General features: G+C 52.0%; 1 protein-coding gene across 11 annotated transcripts in view; it reads right to left on the bottom strand.

Annotated features, from left to right (window-relative positions):
- Positions 1 to 2,205: 2,205 nt before the first annotated feature.
- The window catches only part of DAB2IP (DAB2 interacting protein), a 157,351-nt gene continuing 138,180 nt past the window's right edge, over positions 2,206 to 21,376 (bottom strand). For 8 of the 11 annotated variants that reach the window (XM_077189400.1, XM_077189396.1, XM_077189403.1 and 5 more), the window contains 8 exons: positions 19,048 to 19,284; positions 17,376 to 17,577; positions 17,035 to 17,213; positions 15,023 to 15,896; positions 12,738 to 12,890; positions 9,697 to 9,899; positions 9,029 to 9,116; positions 2,206 to 7,498 (listed from right to left, as the gene is read on the bottom strand). In XM_077189400.1, coding sequence (XP_077045515.1) covers positions 7,331 to 7,498; positions 9,029 to 9,116; positions 9,697 to 9,899; positions 12,738 to 12,890; positions 15,023 to 15,896; positions 17,035 to 17,213; positions 17,376 to 17,577; positions 19,048 to 19,284 — 2,104 coding nt within the window. In that variant the 3' untranslated portion in view covers positions 2,206 to 7,330. The remainder of the gene's footprint in view (positions 7,499 to 9,028; positions 9,117 to 9,696; positions 9,900 to 12,737; positions 12,891 to 15,022; positions 15,897 to 17,034; positions 17,214 to 17,375; positions 17,578 to 19,047; positions 19,285 to 21,376) is intronic. The other 3 variants (XM_077189399.1, XM_077189398.1, XM_077189401.1) reach the window with 3 other exon arrangements.

The raw sequence follows: 21,376 nt of genomic DNA, 5'->3' as shown, positions 1-21,376 counted from the left end.
TGTACAGGGCTGCATCAATATTATTTATGTGCTGAGGGGCTGTGCTGGCTGTCGGGTTGGAAATGGCAGAAATCCTACAGGTGTCCAAGTCCTTCTCTCTCTTCCTCTCACTTAATAACAAAGTAACATGATCCACTGTCTGACTAAGATCAATAATAGCACAGGGCACATTGTGACAAGCTGGGAAACATTTTTCCTGAGTGTATCAGGACCCTGCAGGTGCTGAGGTGGGGAAGGAGGTGCTGCCTGGCACGGGACACAAACCATCTCCATCCTGGCCTGGCTGTGGGCGGCACTGCCGGCCCTTTCTGCAGGATGTGGATGAGCGTGGGCAGTCAATAGACATGGATAAAATAAAGTTGTGAACAGCAGCAGGAGCTAAAATAGCAACATCAATAGCAGTTTCCAGATAATGATCTAATTAGCACAAACAACAAGTTTCCACTAATGACTCTTGTTCTTCCAGCTCCTTCCTTTCTGCTCTCCTGTCGTTATTGACTCTCCGGCAGGGAGCGGCTGCGCTCCCGTCTCTGGGGCCAAGGCTTTGGAGGTTTGTTTACTGCCTGGCTTTGAATTACTTCTCCAGAGGATGTTTGCTCAAGAGCCTGGGCTGCTGTGTGTGGGATGGCTGCACGCAGAAGGTGGTGGGGGCGGAAGGAAAATCAGCTGTTTGGCTTTTGTAGCTTTTGGGAGGCCTTGGGAAAGTTGTGCTCCTCACTGCACGTCCCTGTTGTGAAAACAAGGATGCTGACGTTCACCCACTGCAGTGGAGTGGGAGCTGACTGCTTGTGAAGGGCTTGGGAAGCTGTGAGGGAAAGATGCTTGTCAGGAGCAGAGCAGAGACTGTTACTGGAGGAGCAAACACAAGCTGTTCCTGTTCCCTCCCTCACTAGGTATGAGCCTCATCTCTGCACCTCCCTGCCTTCCTCCCACTGAAAAAACAAACTGGCTCTTCTGTGCTCTTACAGCCCCAGCTTGGCAAGTATTGGCTTAATGCTGTCCCTTCCTCAGCTGTCAGTGGCCACTGTTGTCACTGTCCTCAGTTGTGGTGGGCAGGATTCTTGTGTTTTGAAGATGCCCACTTCTGACATCTCCCAGCTGCCAGTTGCTGCTGGGCTTAGCTGGGGCAATGCAGTGGGACCACCTCAGCCTTGCCTGAGATGCTGCCTGGGCTGTGCTGCAGAAGGTGCTGCCTGGCACCAGGAGCAGCTCACGGGCTGGTGACTCTCACTTACTGAACTCAGAACAAACCCTGTACTTGTAAGGGTGCAATTACTGGAACATCATTATTGCTGATGAGTCTTGTGCTAAAATGACTCTCCAGATTAAAAACCTCAAGCAAACACATCTGCACTCCCCAGCCTCGCAGCCCCGTATTCCCGTGGCTGTTCTGGCTGCTGATCTGCAATTCCAGTCTCACTCCTCCCAGCCCTGCCCGTCTGCCGGGGCCCATGGGAGCGGCTGCAGCCGGGCTGCGGAGCCGCAGGTGCTGAGAGCTGTCAAGAGCACAGAGACGTTCTGGGTGTTTTCGGCTGAGAATTCAGCTCTGCTCTAATGAAGCTGAACAGCCGCTAAGGAGGTTTTATTCAAGTCGAGGTGGTTTTGACTAATCCCTCCTTGCAGCATTCTCGGAGCTTCTGTGTTTCCAGGGCTCCATTTTTCTTTCTCTCAGCCTTCAAAATCAACAGTGTTGAGGGGAATGGCAGAGCCCTGAGAGAGGATTTTGGCCTGGGTGGGTTTTGGCTTCCCTCCCTGGGCAGGGGCCGGTTCCTGACAGGAACAGGAGGAGCCCAGTGCCCAGCTCCAGCCCTGCTGAGCACAGGAATAGCCACAGGTACTCTCCACATCCCGACTCATTTCGATGAAGCCAGCCTGACTTCCACCTCTCCCGGAGGAGCTAATTAAGATTATGTTAATGAGGCAGAGGTGCTGATGCCGCCCAGGGTTTTAATGACTTTCCTCCAAGTTTTCTTTTACTGAAGGCAGAAGGGTGGTTTGTAAGGACTGGTGGGGACAGGAGCAGGCCTGGCTGTCTCACCCCCCAAGCAAGTGAAGGGAAAGTGGTGGAGTCAGGGCTAAAATTCTTCTGGGAGCAAATTTCAGTGATCTCTTTGGGAAGGCAAATAAGACAGGTTTGTGTGTGCACGTGGCATGTGCCAGGATGCTCTAAAAGCTGGAAATGACTGAGTAGAGGTGCTGGAGCACTTATGTAAAATATCTAAATAAATCTTTAATATTTCTAATTGCAAATGTACATAAATTGCACAGCCACATCATTTCTTTGAACACCAACAACTTTCTCTGTACATTATTACATAGTTTAAAAGGAGCTGAAGGAGATTCAGCAAACACTTCCACTTTGCATTTTTGTTTTTTAAACATACTTACAAAAGAAGATTTGTTTTTCTTTATAAGAGGATATAAAACATAGCGACTGCTTATCAGGAACAAGTATCAGCCTAAGCAGATATACAGAGAGAGGTATATCTTAAGACACAGTGATGTATGATAAAGGAATATGTGAACATGGAGGCTGCACTCTGGGGTACTGGTAGCTGATGCAGAGCCACATGGCATTTACAGCAATGTCACAGCTCAGGTGATCTGTGAAAGTCAATGCTTGAACGTGACACCCTTTTCAGAAGCATGGTTGTTTCTGGATGTTGTGCAACGCCCTCAGGATTGGATTTGGTTTGGACAGCCCATGAGCTGCATGTTCTCATGCTGCTGTTGTCCTCCCGCTCCCCCACGGGTGATTTTCCCCAAGGGAGAAGGAAAAGGCAGAAGTTTGTCTTTGTGGGGTCAGAGCAGGGCAGGTGCCACTGTCTGAGCCTTCTGGCTGAGCAGTCTCCTCTGAAATGGCCCTGAGGCTCAGAGACTGGCTGGGGATGGGCGGGGACTGTCCCTTCCTGTGGCCACTGAAGGGAACTCCTGGTGGCCCTGAGGCCGTGGCTCTGCCCCACACCAGCTCCCAGTCCTGGCCAGCCTGGATTGCTTTGAACACAAAGCTTGGGGAGGAAGTGACCCCAGCAGTCACTGCAGGTGGGAAGGACAGAGTGTCCACCTAGGAACAGTACCACAGGTGTTTCCTTTGGACTTCTGCTTTGTAGTGTCCAGGCAGAGCTGTGTGAGGCACAGGGCAGGGATGTGGTGGAGCTGCTGGACCCACTGGTCACAGGCTGCTGTCAGAACGGCCTCGGCCCAAGGCTGCTCCCCCTGCCCTGGGATTGCTGGGCAAATGAGCCCCTTTCAGATCAGACCCCTGGGCCACAGCCTGTGGCTGTCCTGGCTGAACACATCAATGCATCTGCCATCTGTGACTGGAAATCCTCTTTCTCCTTGTCCATCACAGAACAGACCTCAGCACATTTTCTGTTACATCTGGGTGTGGACATTAGGAACAGGAAAAAGCTTATGAGCTATCTAAACTTTGGGGATGATTGATTCCTTGCTGATTGCTTTCCTAAGAGAGCCTGTGACACCTCACTGAGGTCCAGCAAGTCTCTTTGCCCTTTAGGAGTATTCATAGTAGCAGAACTTGTGTCCTGCAACCTTGCAGCAACCTCTGGGACTGGCTCCCAGGCCAGAGGGTTCCACATGTTCTCACAGTGCAATCAGTGCTTTACAGCTGCAAAAGCAGAAAACAAAACCAACCAGACTCAAATGACAATGCAAAGTGACACTGGACTCTTTGGATGGCGGCAGGATTTGCTTAAACTGGTGCAGAAGGGGCTGGTGACTACAGTGTAGTATTAGTGGGCATGGGGAAGGACTGGGGTCCCTCCCATCTTTTGGCACTGAAGCCATAATCCCTGTCCCAAATGATGATACTTACAGTCCACAGAGACCTTGGGATACCGCTCAGTCTCTTTCATCCCCCTTCACACAAACCCGCTCATTTTTTCAGGAGCGTTCACTACAGTTTAACAAAACCCCAAATCAAAACTCTAAAAACAGAATCTTTGAGGTGGGCCCACCACAAATCTGGATCCATGGCTTTGCTGCCTTCCCTCAGATCCCCAAGGGAGGAGGCTGGAATCAGAACACGGGTCTGGATCCGGATTTGGCAGCCCGAGCCCACCTCTCCAACACAGCAGTGAGATACAGCCAAATCCCAACCGAATAAGCAGCACCAGGAGTAAGTTACTATATACAACTGTTAGTGAGATAGATACGGTACAGTAAACACTGAGAACATTTACAAAAAAATATTAAGACTTGTATTAAGATAAAAATTGGTGTGTTTTTGCTTTGTTTACACTTTGACGAGTTTGCACTAGAACAGCCTCTCACTGTAGAAAGCGCAAGAACCAGGAAGGAAATGGAGCCAATCACAAAACCTTGGGGACAGTGGTGGTTTGCTCTGGTGCTGCAGCACCTCTCAGGATCCAGGTATTGCTATGCCAGGTACCAGCTCCGAGGCCATGGCAGGGAACACGCGGGCTCCTGCACTCACTCACACGCACACACACACGGAGAAATGTACAGCTTATAAATAACAAAAACACAAACTGAAGAACAGAACTGAGCCTGGGCCTGAACACCTGCCCCCAAACCTTTTTAGGGGAGAGTCATGGTTAGGTCCAGTTGTTGACAGTTGCAGGAAAAGGAAACAGGAAAAAACGGGGGAATCTCTACTGTAACGAGACTTCATCCTGATTTAAATTTCTTTTTGTACTGGCTTGGGAAATTAAGCATCAACTCCAGAAGGTGTTGGCACTGGAACTTTTAAGATTTTAATAACTGGCAGTGGAAGGATTTAAGCATTCCTGCTATTTCAGCAGAACAATGTGTTCAGAAATTTGCAAGTTTGAGGGGAACCAGGAGTTTGTGACAGATCAGGGTGGGGAGGGAGCAGTGCCTTGGCTTGTGGTTGAGAAGATTAAGATGTACTGTGCTTAGCTTCAGCACTAAACAATTGGCTTGTGGGTGTTTCTTTTTCCAGCTCTTACGGAGAGCACTGACTGCATCCCGAAATTACTTCCATGTATGAATGGAAACGTCGCTGGTGGGGCGCCCGCCCCATGCCCTGTTAGCGTTTCCATTCCTCTATGTCACTTCTGTCTTGAAAAACTCCAGTCTCTCGCAACACAAATACTTAGAATTCAAAACAATCAGCTCTAAACAGGCATCTTAGGGCAAAAGCATTTAAAATAGTCTTTTTTTTCAGGGTTCTTATGTATTTGACTCTGAGACAGTGGCAGGTGTAAATCTACATTACCCAATGGTTCACAGTACCCTGTATATTCCTAACCTGTCTGGGTCTTTCTCCAGTTGTAACCTTGTCACATTTGTGAGATTCTTCAAAGCCATCTGTGCTAGTCTCCAAAATTCAAAGGTGACTGTACTTGCCATAAGTACTGAGTTATGACATTGCTCTGAGGAGCTCCGTTTGGGGTCTGCTGTGTGCTGCACCCCTCGGCAGGTGTTGGCGGGGTGTGGAGACCTCAGTGCAACACGTTCGCTCCTCCTGGGCTTGGCCCAGGGCTTCCAGGGACCAGAAAAACGTGTAGGAAAAAGAGCATCTTAAATTTTGCAAACGATTGCATGAGGAAGAATGCTGTTAAGGAGCCTTACGGCTGCGGGGCAGCACGGCAATGCAGAGCTTACTGGCAAAGTGTCCTGCTCAGGCAGCCTGGGAAGTGTGAGGCTGGAGACGGTACCTAAGCAGAGCAGAGCTCAGGGAACGTCCTAGTCCCTTGGGCTGTACATTTACACATGGCAGCAGGAGCTAGGACAGGCGTTGAGCAGTGTGTTAACCTTTAGAGGGAGCATAGGCAGATGTCCTGTACACTGTACACTGTCCGTGTCTCAGAGAAACCTCTGGCTCTCGGTACGAGGGACCTGCTCTGAGAGTGGGACTTGTGAAGGGCTAACTGCAAGAAGCACAAACCCACGAGCACACCGTGGCGGCAGGTCAGCGGCACAGCCCCCGTGAAGGGGCGCCCAGCTGAGCTCAACGTGTCTGTGCCGAAGCTGGGAAAGTCTAATCCTGGCTTATGCCTGCACAGTGCTCCTGACAAGGGACCTTTCGGTGGTGGCTGCTGTTCTTGGTGGTTACTCCCTTATGACCATGTTTTACATTCTTCAAGCCGGTTAATTTCCATGCAGTGCTCATTCCCAATTTAAAGAGGACAGTATTCCAGAAAATGGGATCTTTTTTTTTCTAATGCATACTGTGAAAGAAAAGAAATACAATTACCGATCTTCATGGTTCTTCAGGGCTTTTTCTTGTTTCTTTGTCTGTTTTTCTCCCCAGAAATAGTAAAACTCTCAGCACAGAGCATTCCATCCCCACAATGAACCCTTGATCAAGCAGGAAGCTGCCACTCCACGTAGCCCCCTCGCTCCCCTCTACCACAACAGGCACCAGCAAATCCAGCCCCTGTCCCTCAATCACAGCTAAGGGACCAAGCTCAGGCAACATTCACTTTATTCTGTGGCAGGAAGTGTGCGTGGGACAATGCCTGGGGCTATTGCTTACAAAACTCTTCCCCTTTATTTGTGAGAGAGCAGAAGCTGTCCAAAGGAATCGAGTTGCTGTTCACCAGGTGCCAGCTCCTCCCTCCACTCCTGTGCCACAGCCTTGGCCTTGCTCTATGCCCCTGGGCTGCCCAGGGACCCCCAGCAGCACCAGTCCAGCCCCCCTGCCACCGGGGCTCCCCACACAGCACCCCTTTGGCCGCCACACCGCCCTGACCTTCCATCTGCACTGTGCTCCCTGCATGGGCGGAGTTAATTAAACACTAATTAGCTGCATGAAAGCCCTGTGGATGCTGTGAAAGTCAGCGGCCTCACAAAAGCTCCCAGGAAGGATGCTGGGCTCGGCTGGGGTTCACTTTGGGAGGGCTGTGCTCCAGGGGGAGTCACAGGAGGAGCGGGCCAGGCTTTGCTGCCGTCCCTCGGACGCTACATCCAGCAGCACACTTGAACTGGACTTACTGGGCCCCTGCCTGCTGCAGGCTCTGCCCAGCTCCCTTTATTTCGCTTACTGCATGACAAGGACGTTACTCCTTGCTGGGAGGGGTGAGGCATATCCTTTGGGCAGTTTAGAAGGAAAAGATTACTTTTGTTTGAACATTAAACACTGACTCAAATCCAACAGTGACAGCGATTCTCAAATATATGTTATTTCCTTATGCCACTCATCTCACACTCGACATTCCCGTCCCTCAAAGTGCTGGCAGGACATCTCCCAGCAGGGTCAGTCGGCGCCGTCCGCAGTAAGGAGCTGGTGCTCGGGGAGCAGCCGTTCTCTGAAGCCGCGGCTCACGCCTGCTGCGCACGGTCCCTCCGGCCAGGCCTCTCCTGCGGCAGCGCCCTCCGCGCGTTAACAATTACTGCTGTTTCTGAATTCTCCATTCTCTGTAATCTGCAATTTAGTTGGGTTTGTGGGGGAGATCCCATTACGTGTCTGCATGCTGTACCTCTCTTTCAGCTGAGTAAGGGCACTCATTAGCCGTGCGTTGGCAGCATCCAGGGAAGCAATGCGTTTCTCCTGCAAGCAAACAGCAGAGGGCATGATCAGTGGAGAGGAACGAGCCCTGTCCCTCTGGGACGTCAGCCCAAGACAGTGACCCAGAGGCCTTTTGGACCAGGACCTTTCTCTTTGGCATTCCTGGGCGGGGGGTTTTAAGTGCTACACAGCACTTTTTGAAATCTGCAGGGCTACAAATATCCCCTGCCTGTGCAATGTGAGCTACATTTATTTTAGGATGCTGATGAAAATGGAGGTAACACAGTTGCTCTAATTATTCAGTTATACACTGTACTGTTTGTTCTAACTCAGTTGTTACAAAAGATGGTAGGATTCCATTTCTAAACCCAAACTCTCCCAAGATAGTTATTCCTGTCAGTATTTAATTAGTTATAAATTAATAGTTTAAATGACTTGTAGCCTGCCAGGCTGTCTTTGATGGCAGCTCTCACCGATTACAGCATTGTAAGCATGGAGCAAGAGCTTGCATGTTGCAGCCTGATTCTGCCACTCCTGTTCTTTGTGACACTGAACAAATGTCATCTTCCTGTGCAGAGGAACAGAACCAGCTCAGGGACACAGCAGTTGCTTGTGTGTAACTCTGAAAGTCCAGCAATGAACATGTCCAACATGTGCACAGCCTGAGGTGACCGAAAGAGAGGAGCAGAGAGCGTGCAGGGGCAGGGTCAGAACCTCACATGTACCCCCCTGAGGTGCAGGGGACAGGAGGAGGTCCCAGAGCTGCTGGGAGGCTGCAGGTACCACCACTGACACCTGAGGGACAACCCTGGGTATGCATGGTTCTTCTGGTGCGTGGAACAGAATAGGATGGATGATTTAGCAGCTTTGAACAAATCCCTCCCCAGAAAAGCTGGGTTTTTTTTTACAAAGTTACTACTGTCTCCTTTTAAATTAGCTATGCAGTGAATTAGTCCCGAGTAGTGATCAATAGGGTTGTTAAGTGTAAGGCCAGAATATACTATCACTTCTAAGCCACAAGCTGTAGGGAGGCCTGGTTGGTGAGGACATGGTGGTCTCTGTTGGACAACCTAGAAGTTTATGGGCTGTATTTTTATATTCTCTTTTCCAAGCACAGTGTTTTGCATCCATCATGTGATGCTCCTCTTCCAATGTAACTGATTGCAGTAACTGAGCTTCCCAATCCTGCAAATCACAATCCAAAGGCTGAAAAAACATGTTGGCTTGGCTGTGGGCAGGCTGTGTGTTCCTTGTGTCCAGGTTCTGATGATCCAGGCATTACTGGGACATGAAGCACCAAGCAATGCTTCAGGGGATGTGATCCTTTCACTGACTAAGTTGTGGGCACGATCCCTCCCCAGTCTACCACCCCACGCCCTCTGTGCCATGCTCCAAGGCTGCACACAGCTGTGACAGTCACTGTGTCCTGCTGCAGCTGCCCTGGCCCTGCCTGCAGCTTGGTGCTGACTCACCCACACAGTCTCACCATGGGCTGGCACTGCTGCAGGGGGGCACTGTGTGCTGGCAAACACACCCTGCAAACTGCAGCAGCCTTTGGCACGGGGCACTCACCTGTGCATCAATAATCTTCTGCTTGGAATCCACAGCAGCCTGCATTTCAGCGTGGTCCTTCTTTAACTCCTCCTCAACCGACATCAGTCTGGGAGCCGAGCACACAAGAAAAAATTACATTGGCTGAGCTCTGCTAAACCCAGGTATTACACTCACACTCTGCCTCCTCTTACCCACAAACCAAGCTTTTTTTCTTGGCTCTTACTCTTCCCTGGAGCTCCTTCTAGCAGGGTGCCCCAAAGCTGAACTGACAGCACAGCAAAGGCTGACCCAGTGGTGAGGGCTGACTGAAAGCACTAAATGGGCTTGGCTCAGGTAAAGGTGAAACCTGCTGCACTGAAACAGCCCTGGACCACTGTAAACCACTTCCCACTGGGTGGGAGAAAGGAATTTAGAGTTACAGGTGAGAGATGGTGGTGAGAGCCGTAGCTATATGAACAGAACAAGCCTGCCAGAGCCTCCAAACTCCCCCCTCCTGAATTTCTGCCCTTGCGCAACAGGAAAACATCAGGGTTTTCCTTGTCCCAGGTAACACTGAGGGGAAAACCCGTATGTGAAACCTGCCTGCACCTCCAAAGAATCCTTTTTCTCCTGAGAAGGGGTGAGCTCTAATGCCAGGCAGGCTGCCCTGCCTTACTGCCATCCCCAGCACTCCCATCTCCCTGTACCTGCTGATGATGCCCTTCATCTGGATCTCCTTATCCTCCTGCTGCCTCCGGAGCCGCTCCTCGCTCTCCTCCAGCCTGGCCTGGTACTCCAGCACCAGCTTCTGTGTGGTCTCCTCCTGGCATTTGAAGCGAGTCTCATATTCCTCCAGCTTCTTGTTGGAGATGCGGAGCTTGTCCTGCAGCACCACCAGGTCCTGCTGGTACTGAGGGCGCAGGGACAGACACAGGAGGAGAAAACACACGTGGCACGTTACCTCGTAGGGTTTGCCCTCGCCAGGCTTTCCCCCAAGCCCGCTCAGCCCCTCTCCTTGTATCAGACTATAGCTGCAAACCCGGATCAGACAACCCCGCTGCCGACACCTCCTCTTCCGTCTCGTCCGCGGCGCCAGGGGCGATGCCGGGTCCGCGGGGCGGGCAGGTCGCTGGCAGGTGCACAGAGTGGGCTGTTAGCAGAGTCTGGCATTTCACAGGGGAAATGCAGGTTAGAGCGGGCCTGGCAAAGGCGGCGGGCAGCTTCTCACACTGACAGCGCGGGGCTCGCACAGGCAGGGAGGCTGCAGCCTGGGATTTGGGGTTCATGCAGGAGCTCCTCAGTCTGCAGCAGTAAACGGGGGGGCTTTGGGCAGGCTGGGCGCCACGCACGAGGGGCAGTGACAAATGCAGGACACTGCTGTCTCAGCACCCTTCATCGAGCCGAGGGCACCGCGCCAGCTGAGCAGGGCACAGAGCACTGCTGCCTTTTGGGACCCAGCATTTAACTCAGATATCAAACCAGGGTTCAGTCCAAGAAGAGCTGCTGCATGAAGCCAAGACCCCACAGTTGTATTGTTCATTTGGGTGAAGCTATAAATCAGCAGCAGAATTACATAAAGCAATTAAAAAAATTAAGAGCTTTTGAACTTGGTAAAACTGGGTTCAGCTATTGCAGCAGCACAGCATTCAGTAAACTTGCTTTGCTAAAGGAAAATCCAGTGAGTGTATGCACAAGAAAACTGCTTTAATTTCAAAAAATTATATTTGGACATAGCCTTTTAAAAAAGCATCTCAACTGGAATAACTTCAGAATAATTAACATGCAGCTGATAATGTGGCATGCTGCTTTTAAAGTCAGATACAGGAAAAGGGCTTCCATCTGAGTCATGAAGGCTGTGAAAGCTACAAGTGTTATTAATGAACTGAGAGAAGTGCACTCTGTTGTGTCTTGACTTGGCCTTTCCCCTTTGGCCATCATACCTGGGTAGGCACTGCAATGATGGGCTGGGTCATGTCCCACGTCTGAGTCCTCCTGGCCTCCAGACCAGCCCTAGGGAGAGGGGAGGGCAGCCAGGCTGCTGCTGGGGACTGACCAGCACTGCACTCAAAAATAACTGCAGCTCCCAAGGATTGAAAACTTAGGAAGCTGATGGTTTCCTGAACTGCAAAAGTACTGGAGCGAGGCGGTTTTCCTTTAGCAAAGCTCTTACTGCAGCACAGGAATGGCGGGGTTTGCACACGGAACCTGAAGCAATGAGGGAACAAAGCTGCACAGTAGCACTAAAGTCAGACAGCAGGGAGTTGCTTGAACAGGAAAGATTAAATACCTACCCTAGCCTTAAAATAGGAGCAGCGTAAGTGAGCTCAGAGGAGAGCAGGAGAGGCCTCAGAGCCCGAAGGAGTCGCTCCTGTCTCTAGAACACTTGTCTCATTCTCAGTTACCATTCAGGTCTTACAGTAATGGGGAGAGAGGTTATGCTAATGGTGATCTTGAATGTCAGTGACTGATGGGACAGCAGAGTAAGGAAAGATGCTGCATGGCAATGAGACAGCCTGGGCTGGGGCTCCTGCTGGGCTTGGGGCAGGCACTGGGATGTTGCAGTGCCATCAGAGTTTGAAACCCCACCACTGTGCCCAGCCAGGATGGGCTGAACCCACAAAACTGCCCTGATCTTCCTGGGGCAGCTGGGAGCTGCTGCCTTGGACCTCCTGGCTCCTACAACATCTGCCCTCAGCATTTTCCTTGGGTTTAAGAGGTGACAGCCCCCAAATGACACAGCACAGCAGAATGAGCACGGGAAGGCTATTGGAACAAAGCCAGAGATGTGTCTGTGCTGGGAAACAGGACAGGGGCTGAGGGAAGGATGATGTCTGCAGTGCTGGTGTGATACAAGAGAAGCATATTGAGGAAACATCCCAAATGCTATTGATGCTCAACTGCCACAATCCTGGCAGAGCCAGGCTGCTGAGAAAGACCCTTGCAGAAGCAGCAATCAGCAAAGATGGGATTTTCCCAGATTGTGACTGTTGGATCCTCATTTTTATCCTTCTTTTTCATCCTAGCCAGGCCTACTTTGTCTCTTCCCAGCTTCTCCCACCCCAGACTTGCCCAGGAAGGAGGGGAAGGGAGCAGCACCCCTCTGCTTCAGAGGCACAGAGCCTCTGTGGGCCCAGGGGCTGAGACTGAATACTCTGCACACAGCTCCCTAGCAGACCTGACTGGCCAGGTCCTGATGTGTGCGACACTGCCATAAGCCTGTGGAAGTGCCACAAAGTCACCCCAGGCACCAGTGCTGTCTCTGAGACCAAAATTTGGACTTAATTTTTAGGTCTGTGAACAGCTTTTTGACATGGAAGCTGCTTCCTGCTCCATGTCTCTGTTGTGAGGCAGGAGGCTGCCTGTGCCTTGCTCCACCTCTGTTACAGGGGTGCTTAATCCCCTTTTTAAGCTTTCTTCCCAGAAGCTGGGTGAGTTGGAATGGGGAGAGTAAGAGGCAGTGGCTGGCTGCAGAGTTTGTTTCAGGGCAGCATCAGCATTTGATTCCTGGCTCCTGTGTTTCTTACTTGCTTTCATCAGAAGGTGATTCCAGTCACTGAGTGTGTGAAAGCCTCCCAAACGTTCCCCACAAGTTCCCTGGGAGGCCGAGTAGGACAGGGAGCAGCCTGGCCCCTCTCTGCTGTGCAGGGACCTGCACACAGCCCACCTTCTCCCCAGGGTGCTCAGGGGATAACATTCAAGGAAATCCTCTCTCTATTCAGAAACTTGTTTCAATCCAATCAGGTTTTACCTTTTCTGCTTGGCTGAGCTCGTCCTTATTCCTGAGCTTATCCCTGTGCTTGGAATCTGGGTCAATGCTTTCATCTTCTAAAAACTGCATGTTCATATTCAAAAGCCAAGCAGCAGTGCGGTCCAGGGCATTGGGATTCACAGGAGAAGGGGCCTACAATGAAACAATGATACAACCATGACAAAAGAAAAACCTGTAACACAAATGGTCATGAAGCTGGAGGGAGAGAGTTTCCTTCCAAGCAGACCCTCTCCCATGCTGCTCAGACAGCAACGAGCCAGGCTGAGCTACCAGAGCAGCTGGGGCTGGAGCAGGAACAACTCCTGTTCTGCAGGTGGACATTATTTTGGGTCAAGCAGTGGAACCTGCTCCAAGTCATGGCCCCGGTGTCTGAGCAGATCCTGCAGGTGAGCAGAGTGACTGGATGTGGTTTTTTCACTCCACGAGCAGAGTTCTCTCAAGTCTTCATCTTGTTATGAGCCATCTTTGCTTCCATGGATTGCATAAAACAAGATCTGAAAACTGAAACTCTCCTTATGACCGTGCAGGTGCCTTCTTGGAGAAGTAAAGTTTCTTTTCAGCCAAGGCTACACTAAGGATGCTGAAGAGGTCTAAATGCTCAGTATCACTTACTAGTGATGTTCCATGGTCAGTGAGCTACAGTCACATCTGCTGCCTTGCACTCCTGGCCTGGGCAGGGACTGCCAGTGGCACTGCCTAAATATTTTCCAAGCACAATACAAGGAAGTCACTCTTCAGCTATTTCCCTTCCATCCTGCCTTGTTATAAGCTGCAGTAAACAGTGAGATGAACACATGGGATCTGCATGACTTGGTCATTCAAGTTAATGACTTGAGAATTCAAGTTAACAAATCAGAAATGTCAGAAACTTTCTCCTTCATTCCAGCCTCTGGATAGAGAAACCCAGTCACTGTCAGGCAGCAGAACAGGAGGTTCTGTGTCAGAAGGAGTGGGCACTCGTTTCATTTCCTCATTGGGGTCAGGGGCTTTCCCATGCCATCTTCCAGTCTGGTCTTCTACCTCCAGAATTATGAATCAGAAGCATCAGACTTGGCTCATGAGCATTGCTGGCTACAAATCCTCATGCTGCTGACATGTAAATAAAATGTGCAGAGTGAGGGTGGGAGAGGCATTCTGAGACTTCAGGTCTGAAGAGAAACTTCGAGAGGACCACAGGTGTGGGTGGAGGAATCCTCTGTGAAGAGAACCTGGCCAGAGCTTTCTGATGGCCACCTGGAGAATCCTTGTGTTTCTGGAAGAAAGCCTGCTACATCCAGGCCTCTGCTCCTTGCACAGCTCTGTGCCCTCTGTCCCTAACGAGCATTGATTGTGTTACACAAAGGCTGCTGCACAGCGCTGCTAATGCCAGCGCTTACAGATCGATTCCGGAATCACGGAGCAGCCCTGGATGGGAGCACCAACAACTTCTGTGGGCAGCACTGACCAGGCTCCACAGCTGCTCTGTGGGAGAGGCACACACAGCAACACTGAGGGCTGGAGAAGGGCCTGAGCTAACTCAGGGTCTGCGTGCAGTGGGCTCTTGCTGCTTGTCCAGTCTCCGTGTTTGCTTTTCTTTTACAACTCTTCTTTAGGTACAGAGGTCTTACTGTGATAATGTTCTGTAGGGCTGGTTTTGAAATGCAGAGTGAATAAATGAGCACTATAAAAACCATTTGTCCATGGCAGGACATCCAGAGGGCCTTAGGCCTGTGACCTACTGCCTTCCATTTTACCTCCAGGGACAGTGGGATGGAATTCTGTGCAGCCCAGCACATGGTTTGGGACTAGGATCACTGCAGAGCTCTGCACAGCAGGAATGTCGCTCTGGGCTCCTTCCTCCCTGCTCCTACGGGAGGCTCTCAGTTACAGGAGACCAAGGTCTGTTCCAAGCCTGGGGGATGGCACGGGGTTGGCTATGGCATGGGATGAGAGCCTGGGCATGGACAGGCAAAGCAGTGACAAGATGGTAGCGCAGGACAGCGGCGTGGCTGCCACTGCCCTCGAGCCTCTGCCACCTACCACCATCACGCTCCAGTGTGACAGAGGGACACCGGGAGTGGACGCTGCTCTGTGTTCCTGTCCCTGGAGGGCCTCTGTCTCAGGCCAGAGGTGCCAGAGCCGAGGTACATCCCCACACGTGATGCCACTATGGGGTTGGCACTGGTGTGGCAGTTCAGAGCCACATCTCCTCCCATGGCAGCAATCTCCACGGGCTAACCCCACCTGGCCCCTTCAGTGCCAGGGCCCGGACAGCCCGAACTCACCTGTTTGTGCATCGTGCGCTGCTTCATCTCGGGGCTGTCACCTTTGGAGGAGGAGGACTGCTGCCGGAGCCGCGCCCCGCTGCCGGGCCAGTCGGGCGATGAGGACATCATGCTGCCGCTGGAAGGTCGCTGGTACTGCACCGTGTTCAGCAGGGAGGGCGGCGTGCGGCCGCGGGTGACGGGCGGGGGCGGCGGGGGCGGCTGGTCGATGCGGCGCTGCGGCCCCGCGCTGTTCTGCCGCGGCATCGTGGGCTGGCCGCCCTTCTCGGTCAGCGACAGCTGCCGCCGGGCCAGCTCCCCCGGCCGGCGCGAGAAGTCCTCGCCGGCGGCGGGGCCGGCGAAGCCGTGCTTGTTGGCCGTCAGCTCCTCGCTGTTGCTGTGGGAGCTGAGCGAGCTGTGGCACTCGGAGCCGGAGTCGCCCAGGCCACGGGGGGACAGCGGCAGCCCGGCGGCCATCTGGTACACGGGGTTCTGGAAGGACAGCGGCGCCAGCAGCTGCGGCCGGCCGGGCGCGCTCTCGCCGCTCGGCGTGGTGGGGGTCTGGCCCACCCGGCGCACGGTGGCCATGCCCGTCACGCTGTTCTGCTGAGTCCGTGTGCTCCAAACGCCCTGCAACTGCCCCAGCGACGACTGACTGTCATTGAGCGAGTCGGCTGTGCCGGGCGCGTTGGCCCCACTGTCCAAGAGCCGATTGTCCTGCAAGTCCACCATGGACAAACTCTTGCTGCCATTAGACATCTGCACGTCGGGCTCATTGGCCTCTGAGTAACTGGAGCTTCGGGCAGGCGAGGGCTGGGCCCCAGCAGACCTTGTGACAAAAAACAAGTCCTTGTTTTCAGGGGTTGGAGATGGTAACCGTGTGAAATCTATCAGACTGCGGGGAAGTCAGTGCGTAAGAAGAGGAGAGGAAAACAAAACAAAAAAGAAGAGTTGTGAATGCTCCACCGGAGCAGGAAAACGAAATCACTCAGAAATCAGGGTGGCGCAGCTGTGTGGGACAGGAATGGGGACAGGGACAGGACCCAGCCCTGACAGGAGCAGGGACAGGGCTGGCTCAGCCAGGGACAGTGTGAGGAGTGGGGAGGGTGCTGTGGAGCCCCGGGCTGGCCTGGGAACGGGCAGATGAGGGCAGGTGAGTGAGGGCAGTGTGTGCACAACGGGCACTGCACTGTCATGAGGCTCAGGGACACACTCCTGGGGGCTGCTCTGCTCTGGGTCAGTGCATGTCACCCTTCCTGCTCCCAAAGGCTGTCTCCATGCCAGTCCCATGTGCTTGCTCTGTACCTGGGCAGCAAGCTCTGTGGGCACACTGGCAAGGATTTGGACAGCACAGAACACTGTGGGGGCCGGGTCCACACCAGGCCTCCCAGGTCAGTGAGTGCTCGCACAGCAGAGCTCAAGCCTGGCAGCTGAAGGTTATCCCCCCACTCCTGCTGCAATGCACATTCATGCAATATTGATTTCTTGGGGATAGGAAGAAAGAGCTTTGCAGTAGCTTCATGTGAATATTCTGCTGATCAAAGATGGTGCATTGTAAGCAAGTATTGGGGGGGAAGCGTATTGTCAGAGATCCTCCATAGCATTGGATTTAAATAATTGCACCTCATGCTGGGAGGCACTAGAGATGAAAGCTCTGATTAGAGCAAGTCCAGTGCCATTGCTGCCTTTCATTCCTAATTAAACTGTTAAATATTATGCAGTTTCCACTTACAAACTATTTTACTAGCACAGGCTTTCCGTTTGTGTGGGCTCCATTTCATTTTCCACAAACAGAAATATTAGAGGTCTGCAAAAGCCTCATCCTCTGCATGAATGAAGCTCCTTACTTAATCAGGCCAAAAAGTATGTAGGTGACTGTGTCTGTGAATCACTGCTCAGCAGTGAACTACATCCAGCACCACTTCTGCAATGGGAGAGCCTGGTCAGTGGATCAGCTGCACCCTGTCCTGCCTGTCCCTGCCTGACTGTTCCGTGTGTCCCTGGTGTGTGGCCAGGCCCCGCTGGTCTCTTACCCAGATAAGTCATTCTCTATGACCATTTTCTGCAGCCCTGCAGAGATGCTGTTGCCAGCACTGGGCGTGGAGGCGGCGTGCTCGGCCGTGACCGACACCTGCACGCAGGCCGGGTTACTGAGAGCGGCGTTGACGTCACGCAGGATCCGGGGCAGAGGCCCCAGTTTGGTGGCAGTGCCCTGGGCAGGAAAGAGAGAATAATTACCACCACCATCTTGTGCTTTTTGCTAGAGAACTATGAGCTTTGCCAGTTGCTGGAGAGTCTCTTCAGAGAATCACACGAACAACATTTTCTCCATCATTTCCCGCCCCCAAAGCTGTCCCTGCCATCCCCTGGATACCTGCTCCAGTTGGGAAATGACTTCCCAGAGTAGTGAGTGCAATGTGGACAGTTCCCGGCCCAGGTCAATGTAGCCCTCAAAGCCAGCTGTGTTTGAGATGGTTTCAGGATTGGAAATCTCCAGGAGAAATCTCTGCATGTTAGTCCATTCATGTTCCAGGAACTGATTCATAAAGGACATGTATTCCTCTTTGCTGCCAAACCTATTGAGAGAGCAACACAGATTTCAGCTAAATCAGGAAAAAAACTGCAGTCCATGGAAAGGGGAGGTACAATGCAGCTAAGAACTCTCCTCTGGCATCTCAACCCTTCCAAGCCTTTGGGATCCCTGGGCTGTGAGCAGGCACCTGGGACACCTCACTGACTGTGGAACCAAAATTAACCCCCACCTCATCCAGCTAAGCCCTCATCGGTCTGGGATCTGCGCATCAGGAACAAAGGTGAAAGCAGGAGAAACAAAGGAGTTCTTGGTGACCCAGTGTCTGGCTGCTGGGTCAGGGCACAGCCTCCAGAAACAGGACCTGTCACTGGAAATCAAGATGCTGTCACAGCAATCACCCTCAGCTGACTGGAGCCCAGTGACAGATGGGGGCAGGAACCCTGCACTCTCCAGCAATGCCAGCACAACTGCTCTGGGATCACCCTGTAGAGCCCCCCCTGCAACTGGGTCAGCCCCATTGTCCCCTCAGGCTTCCTACCACCACCTTCTGTCCTCCAAGCTCTTCACCCTCAGTATTTTGTCTGATTTAGAGCACAACAGGGAGGGCCTCGTGGTTGGACTGTCCTGGCAGCAGCTGGTGCTGTGCCAGCGGTTCCATGGGACAGGCTTGGCCCAGTGCCATGCACAGGACAGCTTGGCTTGATCACTTCAGCTTGACTAGTGTCAGCTTAGTTAAAGAGCCTTTCCTGCAAAGTGCTGGAAATATGAAAACCCTTTAGTTAGGGATTGGTCAGGAATACAGAGAATTTCTGTCATCTAGTGTAACACACTTGTACATCTCCTGCCGGTGTCCGCAGGCGCGTCTGTGCGTTGCTGACTGTGAGTGTGAGCACTAAGCCAGTTTCCAGATCTAAGGAGCTTTAGATAGAAACTGTCCATTCATGTTTCAGAAAGCTCATCATTTTGTTATCAGAGCTCAGGATAAGTAGCTCAGAGCTACAGCCAGTGGAAAGATTTTCAGAAATCTCTTGCTTTGTTTCCATCAAACCAATGGGCTTAGTTAGAAATTGATGGTGTCTGTGTTCTCAGGCCTTCCCAGTTCAATCAGCTGCATTTTAATAGCAGGGAAGGTCCCAGAGCTCAAAGGAGGGATGGAACAGTTCCTGAGCCGAGCACATCACTACTGCTGATCAGGTTCTGGTCCTGCATCTGCAGGACATCACAGGACAAAGTCCCCAGTGCCACCCCGCTGCTTGTCCATGTGGTCAAAACAGCCTGTTTTCCTGCTCATAAAACATGTCCTGTTTTGGAAACTTGAATGATCTCCCTGACCTGACAGCAAGGGAACAAGTCCCAGAGAGATGTGGGGAAAAAGCCAACAGGAAGCAAACAGGCCCTTTCCAGCGAGGAAAGGAGTGGCCAAGTGTGGGACTCTGTGCTGGCGCCGTGCTCTGCCCACGCACCCGGAGGTTCTGTCCCTGCCCGGCCCTGCCCTGCCCACAGCCTGGCTTACTTGGCAAAGTTGGCGAGGTTCTGGGTGACCTTGGCGATGAGGGTCAAAGTGCGCGCGGTGCGGTCATCGGGGTACTCCTGCAGCAGGCTGAACAGGGACGGGGACATGATGGCCGGGCACAGGAAGCGCAGGAACAGGGAGGCGCTGATCAGCCGCTCGCTGATGTCGGGGCGGCCTCGGTTGCTGCACTCCTGTCTCCACGAGGCAAAAACTTCTTTGAGCTCTCTTGGGAAGACGCTGAAATGACACAAGGACAGGCAGTGTCTGTCAGGGTTGGAGCATCAGGAGTCTCAAACCACCTAAGGGAGAAAGCAAAGCTGCTTTGTAAAGTTGTGAGAGAAGCAGCTTCTATTGGACCTTATGCTGGATGCCAAGATCCCAGAAAACTGGGAAGACTGGGATATGAAACAAACTGTGCACAGAAGCTCTTCAGCACTCAGTGGCTGTGCCATGGGGGTACTCTGAGCTGGAGGAAGCTTAGCCAGCAAGGAGAGCATCTCCTGAAGAATCACTAGCAGCACTGCAATCTCTGGCACAGCTGGAGCTTGCAGGGGGGGCTGTGCAAACTGTAATACTCCTGTTCAAGCACCTGGATCAAATCCCACTGTGCCTAGTACAAACACAGAGCCCCACCGGAGTTACTCCAGCCTTGTAGCTGCACAGACCTCAGCCTGCCTTTCCCGGATGCCAGAATTCCCTGGGGGCCAGCAGACGCTCACTGCAGCAGCCCTTATCTCTGGAGAGCTGCTGCCTGTTCCTGCTCGGCCCTTCCCAGCTCCCTGCTCCCACCTCATCCTGTTCCCAGCATGTGTTATTTACTCAGCTGCAGACTCCCACCCAGAAGCAGGCTGGCACTGGGCTGGCCACTGGTCCCAGTGTCCCTGGCACACAGATCCCAGTGCCCTGGCCAGGAACCACCGTCCTTGTGTCACACCCAGAGCTGTTCCCTGACAGTGGGGGTACCACAGCAACTGAGGGGGGCTGTGCTCCATTCCAGGCCATCTGACCTTCTGACACAGCGATGGCACTCCATGGATGTGCCTGGAAAATGCTGCCATCCTGTTCAGCTTCTGCTCTGTGCTGCCTTCACACTTTCACCCCCATGAGCTTTTTTACCCCGAGCTCTACAAATAACATTAGCCAATGTCTTTGGCTGGATAAATTCTCCTCTATCTTTGGCTTGATCCACACAATTGGACAAAACCCTTTCACTTCATGGTATTTGCCCAGAAACAGGAGAATCCTTTAAGCAATTTGAGGCTTGAATGATCAGGACAGGTTGTGCAGTGACTGGAGAGCAACCCCTGAAATGCAGCACCCGCACGTTCCCGTCACAGGCTGGAGCCCTGGAAGTTTAATTGTGTCACAGCGGATGGAATCCGGATCGTTGGCTTTATGTGACAAACGGGCCCGTAATTCATTACCCAACTTCCCAGTAACGAGCTTCCACATGCTGAAATTCTGCTTACACTGAAACTTTCCAGATGTCCAAATTATGTCATAATTATAACAATTTTCGGTTATTGTGAACCTCTTTCCTCTGCCTGACTCTCTGCACAGATGAGCACACACACTCCAGTGCTCTATTTAAAGCGGGATCGTTGGCTCTTGGGATACCTTGGCCAATCCCAACACTCATCAGCCCAATTAATCCCCAAGAACTGCTGAGCTCAAAGGATTCAGGGGGAACCACTCAGAGCAGCAGCTCAGCTGCTCCAGCCTTCCTTGGAAAGGCAGGATGGGAGGAACAAACTTCCCGTGCATTCCTGACTTTCCCTGGGTCACTCTACAAGCCTATTTTTAGAGTGACCTTTGAGTGCTGCTTTGGATATTTTTAGGAAGACATTAATTCAAACCATTATGATCCACTGCTGACTAGAAGTGGTGAATCCCTCCTTGGAGAGCAGGTAAACGCCGTTCCTCAGTCAGAGTTATTAATTGGCCAAGGATAAGGAATGGGATACCTGTAAAGAACCTGTGTTGTACCTGTGGTACATAATGGCAGCCTGAGCAAGCCTCTTGCTCCTTGCTCTCCCCCTGAGCAGGATCAGTTCCCTTCCTGGCTTCCAGGAGAGTACACTCAATATCTTGGGAGATTATTTATAATAAGTTTTCTGACCTCAACACAATGGCTAGGAGAGGAGAGAAAACAAGAAATCCTTGTTATCAAAGACCTCCTTCCTCCAATATTATCCCTTGTTGATGCTTTGCAACAACAGTGTTGCTACTAAATACATTAATAAAAACTAAGCCCAGATTTTAAGCAGAAAGGCTGGAAGTCCAGCAGTGAGACAAAAATGCTCCTTCTCTCATGATAAGGACCAAAAAC

The sequence above is a fragment of the Agelaius phoeniceus genome, chromosome 21, assembly GCF_051311805.1.
Source record: "Agelaius phoeniceus isolate bAgePho1 chromosome 21, bAgePho1.hap1, whole genome shotgun sequence".
NCBI classification, from domain to species: Eukaryota; Metazoa; Chordata; class Aves; order Passeriformes; family Icteridae; genus Agelaius; species Agelaius phoeniceus.
The sequence above is the reverse complement of the archived record's forward strand: the minus strand, read 5'-3'. Positions and strand labels throughout refer to the sequence as shown.